This window comes from Astatotilapia calliptera, chromosome 10 (assembly GCF_964374335.1).
Source record: "Astatotilapia calliptera chromosome 10, fAstCal68.1, whole genome shotgun sequence".
In the NCBI taxonomy this organism is placed as follows: Eukaryota; Metazoa; Chordata; class Actinopteri; order Cichliformes; family Cichlidae; genus Astatotilapia; species Astatotilapia calliptera.
In genome coordinates this window covers 24,177,457-24,190,395 of record NC_137431.1, presented here as the reverse complement: position 1 = coordinate 24,190,395, position 12,939 = coordinate 24,177,457, and the positions used below count along the sequence as shown (strand labels likewise).

General features: G+C 41.3%; 1 protein-coding gene across 4 annotated transcripts in view; it reads right to left on the bottom strand.

The window, feature by feature from the left end:
• rapgef6 (Rap guanine nucleotide exchange factor (GEF) 6) overlaps positions 1-12,939 on the bottom strand; it is a 145,643-nt gene that overhangs the window by 79,606 nt on the left and 53,098 nt on the right. For 2 of the 4 annotated variants that reach the window (XM_026181206.2, XM_080307262.1), the window contains 3 exons: positions 7,906-7,975; positions 1,965-2,108; positions 722-739 (listed from right to left, as the gene is read on the bottom strand). In XM_026181206.2, the coding sequence (XP_026036991.1) occupies positions 722-739; positions 1,965-2,108; positions 7,906-7,975 (232 nt within the window). Of the gene's footprint in view, positions 1-721; positions 740-1,964; positions 3,406-7,905; positions 7,976-12,939 lie in introns of those variants that run through there. The other 2 variants (XM_080307260.1, XM_080307261.1) reach the window with 1 other exon arrangement.

Genomic DNA, 12,939 nt, shown 5'->3' with positions numbered 1-12,939 from the left:
TTCTTATTAGCCCAGCTGCTTTACAAAGGGAAAAGTGTCACCTTTAAATCCTGACCCAATGATCAATCAGCAAATCAATAAACCTTGTTCTCCACAGCAGCAGACACAGAACTTAAGCTAACATGTCTGTTTCATCTGAAGCCAAGTAGAAAAGCCAGTAGTACTTCTAAAGCCACTCCTTTATGTCACAAATGACGACTGATTTGATTGGACTATCGGGGCATAATAAGCAGGGATTTTTATTATTATTTTGTGGGGTAATGTGTGGAAATTTCCAACTTGTGCCACCGACAGCCCTCATCGCACAAAACAAATCACAAGTTTCCACTTTCGAGGGACATGTGCCAATGATGTGACTTCCATCTGAGGGGGAATCTGAAACTTACACTATTACATTAAACCCATCTCTGCCTAGCAAGGCAATGTTGTTCCCGGCATGCATCTGTTAATTCCTCTGTCTGTTTATTCCTATCTGCCACCCACAGTGTCAGCAGACAGCGCAGTGTGCATGTGTGTGGCAGCCTCTAAATATGACGACGAAACCCCCCCCCCCACAGGACTGCCGGTTTCTAAACAGGTGCCTGAACCCAAAGTGACTCATATAAACAGCCATGCACGCTCAAGCACACTGAACACATACATGACAGAGACATGAACACAAAACGCCCAACACAGACAGACACACAGGCAGAAAAGTTTCATGTCTTGTATTTCATCCTACCTGGTTGTTGACATAATCCTGAGCGGTTGCATGAAAAGGGAAGAGAAACAAGAAATAGTCACAACAGCAAATTATGCAAACTACGTCTTGTCAAAGTGAAATTAGCACAACATAAGACATCATTGTATTCTTAATGAACAAAGGCAAGCGCACCACTGTGCAACACATGTCAAAGAACAACAATCCCTTGTGTCAGTTGAGTCTTTGCTGTCCAATATTGCTCCAATTCCATGCACTCCTAAAGTAATTCTCTATATTTCTCATTTGTTTTAGTCCTGCTTCTCTGGAGCAGCGCTGCGCTAGCACATCTGAGCAGATAGCCTTTACATAATAAAGGGCAGTCACAGAAAAGAATGTGGTGGGATTCGGCGACGCTGAAGGCTAGAAATGTAATTTTAAAAAGTGGAACAATCACCATGAGACCACAGAGGCAGGTAGGGTCGACAGAGGACGCTTTAAACTCTGCATTAAGCCCCGTCGCAATGCTCCGGGGAGCTTTGCACGAGCTGGGAAAAGTGTGCATATGACCTGAGTGTGGAAGTTCGTTTGTGTGTGCGCGCCTCTGTGACTGTGTGTGGCAAAGCGTGGCTTCTAGTGATTAGTTAAAACTGTAACTGACACACTTCTGGCCACAGTGATGCTATCGCAGAGAGGGAAGTTCCTACACGCTCAGCTTTAATACTTTTCCTACACAACTTTGGTTCAACAGACCTTCAGAGAAACGTTGTTTTTCCTAACAAAATTCAGCTTTTATGCACGTTAGACAGCAATGCCTCCGGCATTTGTTTTCTCTGTGGCATTGACAAATAAGTTAAATACCAGAACAATGCATGCAAACTGCGAAACAGTGTTTCCCCATACGCTTTACCACCCCCCCTAGCTTTATGGTGCTTTTGTCATCTTATTCTTTAATTCATTAAACCAAAACTTTATTGAGAATGAACTGCTCTCTGCACACTGTGCACATCACAAGGATACTTTAAAACCGAAGCTAATGATTATAGTTGGGGTGTCAGCAAGCTTCAGAGAACCAAATGTGTGAAGATCTTTAAAGGACCCTGAAAAAACAGTAGTTGTTTAAACATAGAAAACCCAACCAGCCTCAGTGTAAGCGATCTACTGGAAAGAGGCAAAGAGTACGTTTTGATTGCCTTCCCACTTACACAGAAGCAACATGTCAATACTGTAAATGCTGAGGGTGGTTAGCATTAGCCTTTGCTGTTAGTAAAGCTTTTATTCTTACCGTGTTGTAGCTGGCGGGGTCTTGGCCGTCTGTGATCAGTTCCCGCTCTCCCCTGGGGTTGACCCTTCTGAAGCGCCGTCTGGACCGCCGTTGGGAACCCTCCCTCTGCAAGAAGCTGTCGTCCCCCTCGCTGCCGTTATCCACCTGCAATATACAGGGAACACTCTGCTCAGAGCAGAAACTTTGACGGGATTTGCCCCCACAACCTTCGGGTGTCTGGGGGTAGCTGGAAGATCGATCCTCAGCGTATGTGACCTGAGAGCACGGCTCAGAACAGCTACGTTTCAACAGTTCAGACTTCTGGATCTTAGGGAGTGTGTTCAGATTGTTATATTCCACATTCTGGCTGTCAGATTCGGATCTCTGCTTCTTATAACCCAAACTTTGGGTCTTAGATTCTGTGACGCTCTCCAAATCTGAGTTGTTATCCTTGAATGTGTTCCCTTTCTCCCCCCGTGGCTCTGCTTCGGGTCCTAGGGCTTCTGGGATCTGGTCCTGCTCTTCTGCTGGCTCCTGGTTGAACATCCAGTTCTTCCAGAGCGCAGAGAGCCGGTGCCAGCGGAGCACACTCATCTGGACTCAAGAAGGGGACCAGAACAACACATAAAAGCAGGAAATACCACAAGGGGGAGAAGGGAAGAACAAGAAGAAGAAAAACAGCGGGGAAACCCTTTTATACAAAAGATGAATAGAAGTGCAGCGTCCAAAATTTAAGACAAGGTCCAAAATCCTGGGGGATCCCACGACATTTCATCCTCTGGGTCACTCCTCCAGAATAAGAGAGAAAACAAGGCAAGTAAATTAAATGAAGAAACAAACAAATCGACGACGAGGGCAGAAGAACGAGCGCCGCATCTCCTCCTTTCTCAAACTTGGCGAGAGTAGTCCTCCTCGAGACAGAGTTCATCTGCTCGACATGTTGCATACTGACAGGCTTGCTCACATGGTCGCTCGCTCGCTCTCTGACTCTGTATGACACGCGCACAAAGCACACACTGAGCCACCAGTTTCCTCCAGGAAACCGTAAATACACAAATATCCTCATCAGGCAGGAAGAAAAAAAAAAAAGAAAAACAGCAGAGCACACAGATTCCGGCCATACAATTCATTCCCTTTTTGTGCGAGTCTGTTGTAGGAGGAATTTGTTTTCTTTCTTCGTTGCATAATGCTAAGTGAAGTCAACAATCTTATTATCCCAGCAATGAACGGACTTTTTCAATAAATAAATGATGTAACCCAGCTCCTCTGCCTTCATTTTCTTTCCCAAGGCTCTTGGATTTGTTTTCAACTTAGCTTTTTAAACTTTTTTTTTTTAATTATCTTGTATTTCAGTATCAGTGTGCTAGTTTCTCTGAGTCTCACACTCTCTGGTTATATAACAATGTCTAAGTCATGGCAGTTCATGAATCAGAGAAAATTATAGTGTTTTCGATTTTTTTCCTTGTCAAAATTTGTGTTCATGTGTGGTCCTGCCACGCTAATATTAGCCTGAAGTCAGGAAAGATCACTTCCCGCACCTAAAGATTTAAGATTTAAGTTTTAGCACCCCCTAAAGTGGGCAGCCAGAAGCAAAAGAGACTCAACAGTAGCTTTGTTTACTATGTTTTCATGCACTCAAGCATAAAAAACATTTGTCAGAGCATGCTGGCAAATACAGTAACATCAATCCATTGCCTTTACTGTGCATGGATAGAGTGCTCAGACCAACAGTCCCCAAACAAAGTCCTAATTCCTGGCTTTAGGTTTTGTTGTGACTTTGTCATCCTGCTACCACCATTTTTTTCCCCACTTTATCCTGACTAAATATTATGACACTTTTAAACATGTGTAATGTTTCTTTATCAATAAAAATGGTAAAAGTGTAAGGTGACGTTTTAACGTGTTTAAGTGTGACCTTCTTTCCATCCATCATTTTGCCAAAGACTTTTTTACAGCCTTGTACAGTATATATGAAAAAAAGATCAAACTGTTTGGGAAGATCCTATAGGAAATGTTTTCTTCAGCCTTTCATCTCGCAATAATGTGTTTACTATCAGAGATTTCACCATAGCGTATGTACACCACAAATGGCGTCTTTGTATGTGACCACTGTGTGTGTCTTTTTCCCTCTTCAGGTCAGTCATGTGTCAGTCACTGTTCTTAATACAGACCCATGATCAGCCGCAAAGAGTGGTGGGGATGACTACAGCTTCTGTGCTGAGAAAAGTAGAAGAGAGTTAAAGAACAGCCTTAAGCGACTGCCGTTTGTGCCTTCATGTAGTCGCATAGAATAAAATCTATGAAGGTAAAACAATAAGAAAAAACAACTAATATAGAAAGAAAGTGAAGCTTGACCCAAAGATTTTCTGTCAGTAGAAAAGAGACTCAACAGCTGCTCTGGGTTGTAACACACAGAAGAAAAACCTTGTCTCAGGGAGTTCTGCTCTAATATACCGAGTAAAAACTGGGTTGTGGGTAGTTTAGCTGTCATGGTCTCTAAAACAACTGCGTGAAGGATAGTTCAGCAATAAAATACCAAATAACGGTTGTAAAAGGAGCCTGGATTGGTATCAATGTGCCCCTTCTCACGGTGAAAAATGTCATCTCGCCTCATTTTAACGAGGCTCATGAGACAGACAGCCTGAAGGTTACACACAAAAAATTCTGGAGGGGAAGGTTACACTTTCACATTCATCCTGTGAGCCTGTAATACACATGGCTCTCTGTCTCCTCGACTGATTATAACCCATTCTGTCCCATGACCACCAGTTATGTTTCTGACCGACACTCACTTCTATATTAAGTTTCCCGCTTCCTCTAAACATTTTAATATGCCTGTGTGACTAACTTCACGTCGACTCATCTCCCGGTTTACATTCCACTCCGTCTATCTGATCATTTGCCTGGCAGCATGCATCATCGGCTATTTTTTTTCTCCACTTTTTCATTCCTTACTCTCTTTTTCCCGCTGCGTGCTTCTTTTTAATTTCATCTATTCCCCCAACCAGACACAAACACACACACAAACAACCCCACCCTGTCAGTCTTTGAATGTCAGTCCCTGTCATCCTGTGACCAGAGTCATGACGAAAGCTACAGATAATATTCCCTCTACTATTCCCATGGTCCTAATTAGCCGATTGGCTGCAATGCAGTGTGACTGGACCGCAGTCCCTCTGCCCTTTGTGTATTTACCCATGTGTGCATAAAAGTGTGTGTTTCGATTAGCATTTCTTGGTATTTTCAATACAAAAAAGTGGTTATTCAATAATTCTTTAGTTTTAACTTACTGGGGTCCTTTTGAACAATGCTTTCCAGATAGTATTTATCAACCACTCTAAGATGGTCTTGTTTTTTTATTGCTCTTTGAATTGGCATACAGACATACGTTATTTCTTGGGCCACCAATAAATTAAACCTATAGAAGCTCTTTAGCGTTGGAAACCCATGTCACGAAGCTCACAGCACACAGTTTCTTGTGCTGATGTTAATGTCAGAGGAAGGTTGGAACTCTACAGTTATCAAGTGAAATGACCCCACTCTGTGACTTCATGTGGTCTGACACTTCATGGCTGAGTTCCTGTGGTTCCTAAAAGCTTCCACTTACAGTTTATCATGGAATATCTAGGAGAGAAGGAATCTGGCATGCTATTAAAGTACCAAGCTGGAATTCAGCGAGCTCATCGATTCACAAATGTTTGTAAAGGCAGACTGCGTGGCTATGCGCTTGACTAAACAAACCTAAATTCAAAGGTTAAGAAGTAAGGCCAGATTCTTTTGTCTATATAGCACACCATAGTTTCCATATTATCATTCAGCCTTGCTTCAGAGTTTCTTTTCCAAGGCAGTGCTGTTTGTAACTTAAAAACAGTCATATACAAAGAAGCAAGAAAACTTGTGTCCTTTCTAAGGTTCTGATAAGCTGGTTCATTTGGTCTCTTTCTAACCCTCACCCACCTCTCTTCACTCACTGTGTGTGACACACACAGTGAACTGTTTAATTCAGTGATTTAATTCAAAGGCCAGTTTAATTCAAACCAATTTTATTCCCTCAGCCACACACTCTTCTTTTCACAATTAAATTGAATTTAAATGTATCTCTCGTGCCCCGGGCAAATGAGTGGACTAAATTCACAGGCTCTTCTTCCCAATGCCGCACTTCATATTCACAAACTATCACACAATCATACCTGGAAGACTGTCAGTATCGCTGCTCTCTGTTACCATAGCAATCGCCTCTGAATGGGCCCATGGGTGTAGTTCAAGATTAGGCGCCTTGCTGAAAGAGCACCTTACTATTGTCATGTTTTTTTTCCACTGCAGAACATTTCCAGGAAAGTTCTGATGTCCCTGAGACTATTGGGGCAGGGTTTCCAAAAGCCACAAAGAACATGTGAGTGCTGAAAGCTTTTTTTTGTCATATGATAACACCCTTCCCACCAATCTTAAAAGAGCCGAGGAGATAAGGAGAGCCACTGGGTGAAGCCGAGAAAGGGCAACAATGGGGGGAAGAAGAAAAAAAACACAGTGGCCCAGTTGCTACTTTGTTACTCTTGCATAATTGTCCTGTTCTTTATCTCTGCAAAACACAACAGGTACTTTAACTTCTATATTGTAGTTGCTGAAGGGCTAGTTAGCTAAACTACAGGCTGGCTAAAGCTTTGTTTTGCACCATTATTTAATTTACAACATCCACCAGTTTTTACATGTTCCTTCTTTAGAAACACCACACACAATCAAAGCATAGATGTGCGTTAGCATTAGCTTAACTGGCTTGATAATCATTTGCTACTTACTTAAATCAACTGATTTCTAGTCTGAAATAATCCAGTGTGTTCTCTGCACATCCACCACTGTATGGTTTGGATCAAACACCAAAAAGGACAAGAACAGACTAAAATGGACAGACTGCAAAAGAACAAGAGTGCTCAATTGCCCTCTATTCAGTAACTGTAAATCAGGAAATAGACAGGTATCATAACTGCTGACCCATCGCACCCTGGAGACAACCTGTTCCAACTCTGCTACAGAGCACTGTGCACCAAAACAACCAGATTATCTGGGGGTTATCTGGGGTTAAATTTATTTAGTTTATTTCTTTATTTCCTATTCAATAGCATCAGTGGAACTGGTGTTACCTGTCCTCTTTTTGTATAAAACTTTGCAGCTTATCTCATCCCATCGTATCCTTCTAGTCCCTCAGACAAAGCTCAGGCAAAAGAGGAAAATGAGAGCAGGAAGAACTATTAGGTAGGAAGAGGACAGAAATTTGTACGCGACCTTGTGGAGGCAAACAAAAACAACATTCTTATATACTAAATGTTATGGCAAACTTGACCTGAATGAAGTCTTTGTGATATTGAAAGACACTAAATTAAAACCACAGACAGGTGAAGTAAACAGCATGGATCCTGGTGTTACCATGCGATAGAGTGCTGGGTAAACCAAAATTAACTGGACAAACTTACATCGTTTTAAATATAAGAAATCTTTTTAACACAGCCTCGGATACTTGAGTATCTCTTTGTCTTGAAAATCTCTTGGGTTGCTTTTGCAGGATGCTTGTCTCAGTATCGATTTGCACTGTTAAGCGCTGTCCAATCCGTTTTGAAGCCGAGTCTGAACAGAGAGCGTATAACCTTCTAGATGTAATATCAATTAAAAATATGGTCCTTTATAATACTGAAGATGTAGATAATGCTTATGCTATAAGAAAATGCAGAGAACAGAGAAGAAAGAACAGAAATGGGCAAAAAGAAGATGAAAAGGGTGATCAGGACAATGACAATGGAGGGAGGGGGAAAAGGTACTGCAGACATCAAATAAAGATAGAAAAATAGAAATATTATCAAAGCCCAGAGATGGGAGAGTGCATGGGAGGATAAAAGGGCTTGGGAGAGGGACAAAAGACAGACCGAGTCTAAAACAGAGAGGGAGAACAAGAGACGGTGTCTCTACTCACCACAATCATTTCTGATGGCTCCAAAGTGATGCATTCACAGCCTCGTCTACCTCCCAGCTGCTTGCCAAAACTGTGGAGAAAGGGCAGCGACACACAAAAAGTGAGTGTTAAAACAGAAATAAACACACTGCAGAGATGACACGAATATCATGAGAGACAGTAGAAACAGACGCAGTCGATCATATCTGCCCGACCACAGACACAGTACCGGGAATACAGGCCGATGAATTTACAACAGCAATTTTGTGCTAGACTCGGTTTGTGGTTAAGCTTTGCTCTGACCTTAGATCAATCTAATACAACTTTTATACACAAATAAAATTGCACACGTCACAGAAACAAGCAGGCAGAAGAATGTGCAGTGACAATGTGTGCACCTCACACATACTTCAAACCAGATAAACTCAAGTGTGCCAGAAATAGCTGTGGCCAACATGAGATGTAAAAGGAAATAGTGTGAGAGATCGAATGTCAAATTATAGCTTAAGGCAGTGACCAGTTTTACAGTTTTCACATGTTTAAAGAAAAAGCAAATTTTCTTTGTTGCAAAAGATGATTTTTAAATATATATATATATATATATATATATATATATATATATATATATATATATATATATATATATATATATATATAATAATTTCACCATTTTATTGATATCTGATTAATCCCTTCCCAATCCATGTGTGAATATTCTTTATACATAATTTTGAAGCATTTTTCTCAGTTAGTATCAGCTCTGGACATTAAATAAAAACAACTTCCAATGCAGTTTTGAAGGGCAGTCACAGCTTTGTGTAATTTTATGTGTAATGACAGTTTCTCAGTAGACGCTAGCTGGCAACCCCACTGATGGGGCGCCTTTGGTGACACTCTTTTGCATCTCACTTCGCTGCGTGTGGTAGAAGAGCTAAAATTAGTTATAATGACAGCATAATAATAGAAAACATTAAGCTCTACCCCAGTGGGTTTTTGTCAGCAGCTACGCAAGCTTTGAAAAACAGATTTCCAGTTTGATCCATCCATTTTATCTGGGTTTGGTCTGTGGGTGCAGCAGAGAGACATAATCTCTCAAGCATGTCCCGTATCTGCCCTGAGGTTTCTCCCCAGGTGGACATCACATCCACCGCTTATACAACCACACCTCGTGTTTATAGGTGGGTGTAGGAACGTACATTGACCAGTAAATCTTCAGCGTCACAACAGATGCGGCACCAACCAGTCTGTCTGTCAATCTCCTACTCCGTTCTCCCCCAACTCTTTAATAAGACCCTGAGATACTCAAAGTCCTTGACTTGAGGAAGTAACAGCTTCCCAATCTGGCGTGCCACTAGGTCTTTCAACTGCAGTTAGAAGGAAAATGTAAAAGCTAGTCTCACTACTCTGTGAGATGGGTTTTAGCAGTTCAGTTGTGTCAGTGGTTTGTGGCAAAAGTTCAACCGCTGATAGAAAAGAGAAAGTCGCTAAATAAGCATTTGTGTTATACATTTAAAGGTACAGAGAGACTAAAAAGAAATAAATAAGACTCTGTTTACGCTTCTTAGAAAAGTACCAGCACATCGTGCATTGATGGTATTTTTTCTGTTATATCAGGCCAAATTTGTCCCAGGCCACATTGCAGAGTGGTTACACCGATCAAATTACTTCGGATCTTGGTGGTTGTTTACACTTGTACTGAGTGATCTGACCACACAGGACAAGTGTAAACACAGTGTATGTTAATGAAAAAGCATACAGACTGCTTACATCTCTTATAATGGACGCAGAACTTTTGTGCTTCTCTGTCAATTAGGAAAAAAAAAAAAAAAGAGCTAAATGCAGAAGATCAATCTGGATCAGGCCAACCACACCGTTATAAGTAAACAGCTTTTGCACAGTGTGAGTCTCTCTGCAGTCAGCTGGGTCATTTTGTCCACTGACAAGCAGGAGTGGAGCAGCTGATGCTGTGGCGAGACCACGTGGGTGAGTTTGGCCTTTTCTTCTCCATGGAGATGACTAAGGATATGTTTGGTACAATGAAACCTTTGTTACAAATAAACTCTACTTGACTTTGATGTTATAACATTGTAACATGTCAGCCGCCATTTACATTCTACGTGCAGCTGATGCATCTTCTTGCTGACGTCTAGACTGAATTGATGATTAAATGGATTCATCATTATGATCACATGGATGCTGAAAGCTTCCTGTTGGCACATATGCTCTGTAAGTGTGTGAGTAGTGTGTGAGCTTAATCCTGAGAACACGCTGCACTGAAAACACGTCTTCATGCTAAAAGTGGTGCCTCAGCATTGTTTGAGGATCGGGGGGAAGAGGCTGGTTTTAATCATGGAAGCGTGCTGAGCTGGGAGAGAACAAACTTTCACTCTTCTCCGATTTCATTCTCACACTGTCACACGGTGGCGCCCATCTGGTTTGCAGCTTTTTGCTTTCCTCGCTCATATCCTTCTTGTTTCCTTAATACATCTCTCTTTGTGCTTCACCTCCACCCCCTTTCCCTTCTGATCATCTTCACCCTTCCAATGACTCCGTGTTTTCTTTTTTCCTGCATCCATATTATACCACTTGTAAATAATTCCCTTTAACTTCATATTGCTCTTCCTGTTTTTATTCATTTGCTTCCTTTCCAAAGGCAAATCCATCTTTTCCGTCTCTCTCTTTTCTATATATTTTTTTGCTTTTGCCGTTTTCCTCCCTTCTCTCCTCATCTCATTCTGTATTCCCTTTCATCATTTCCTTCACTCCTTTTACTGCCGGTCTTTGCTTCCTCTAAGTCAAAAAAAAAGAAAAAATAAAACTTTCATCTAGTCACATCTTAAATAACAGCTTCTTACTGACACAAACAACACTCTGAATTTAGGCCTCACATAAAAGTCTGTCTTTGTAATGCGTTCTAATGATAGAAACTTTTTTTTAAATCACGCTTTTCTTCTAATAAACAGATTTTTCCAGGATATATTAGTGGAAGCCAAACCTTTAGTGCCTAACACTGAGGGAGGAAACAAACCTACAGCCACAAAAGATGAAGGAAGCCGCCACTTCCATGGAAACCTCTCTCTTAGCAGCTGAAAAAGGCCAAAATAGTGGTGTGTGGATTTATTTGGCACGTACCTGTCGCATACACTCAGGCCACTTTTTTCTTTTGGTAGCACAATTAAAGCACAAAAGCATTACATTAGGTTTTCTATAGAAAACTAAATTATTCACTAAGCCTAGAAAATATGAGGCACTTCTTGTTTTCATAAAGTGCTCTGTTCAGGTGAGTCTGGGGACAGTAAAACCCATTATCAGTTCTATTGATTTTCTCATTTTAATACCATTTATATAGTGCTGACAGTTGGAGAAGGGCTTTAAAGTTCAAAGCATGCCTTGAAAAGGTGCACATTGCATCTTTGTTTACTGGATTTGGATCAATTAATAATAGAAAACTTTCTTGTTCATCTCTCGTGATTTTGAGCCGTTTCGTGCCTCCCCACAGGTAAGAGGCACAAATCTGCTGCAGAAAGCATTTCTACAGCTGCAGAGGGTTTGCCCTCATCCATCAATGCCACGCAACACATGGGCCTGACCACTGGGTCCAGTTTACATTCCCCAAATTGTTTCACACCACAGACTGTTCTTTTTTTCACATCTGCAAGTCTGTATTGTTTCTTTAGATGTTCTGATCTGATTTTATTAGAAAAACAAAAACCGACAACGCACAAGGGAATAAGCAAACAAACACAAATGATCAAAATCACTGTCTATCCATAGAGTGGCTCCCAGCAGAGTATAAACTCAATTGTTCCCAATGAGGAATGCAGTCAGCTGGGCAGGGAGTTTGTTCAGAGCCCTTAGCCTGGAGGTCAGTCTGACTCTGACAGGATCTCTCCGCACTCCACTGAGGCGAGACGCCTGGTCCCTGTCAGCGCTACACAAAGCCTGCCAAGCCTGTCTCCTCACTGTGTGTGGGCGGGTGCGCGCAGGGCAGAGAGACAGGTTGTCCAGAGAAATACAGGAGAGCTGCAGTTTGATGCTAAAGGAGAAAAGATTTCAGCCCTTCACATCCACAGCATTATACTGTATGTGCTTTATGTGTTTGTGTTCGCTTGCTCAATATTTTTTCTTCGGTTTTGATCTTACTGCATTTCCACAAAGAGCACAAGAGCCAAACAAACTTGAGTCAACTGTAAGCGAGTTACCGAGGTTATGTGTGGGCGCACATATTTGTACCCACCAAATGATGCTGCTGCCCTGACTGAACTGAAATGTGATAACGCTCTGTTGTTATTTGGTGTGAATCTGTGCCTCACACAGGAAATTAGACAGCCTTCTAAAACCACACTATGGCCAAACATTAGCCTTCAGTCTTACAAGGTAAAAGCCCAAAACATGCTGACAAACACTGCTGCGCCAAACATTTATCCACACAATGCTAGTGTGTGTGGGGCTGCGGTAGTTAAGGTCTCGCTGCACTCTAATTCTTGGGTAGTTACTCTTATGTCTGTATGAATAGAAGCTGATGGTTTGCACTGAAGACGCTGAACTGTGGTGAAACCTGAACAAGTGCAAACCAAAGGAGAAAGGGAGAAGATTCGCCTCCAAAATAAAAACTGTCTTACCGCTACAACCAATACATTTCAAAGGGTGCAACTTTTACTTTGAAAGCGAATAGTTTGAGTCTGCTTTAAGTCTCACTTTTCATTGTTCTCCTCAGCAAGCAGTTGGTGAGTGTTTGCAAACAAGTTGGCATCTAAAATAAACTATGGGAGATCACGGCAACCTGCTAGCAACCAAAGCAAATTTAGACTGAGGTCTAAACTAAACAACTAGTTTTTAACAAGTGAAAATTTCTTGGCTATTATGGCTTAAGTAATGCAGCGGTTATAAGAAAACGTGTACAGCACTGAACAAGTAGAGGAAGTGCAAGATGATTCCAAATTCCCAAATATAACCTTTTAGATGCATTAAAAACGACATTTTTATGCATTTATTTCATTTTTATGAAATTTATGTAAATTTCTTGTAACAATAATAATCTCTATATTAACAAAA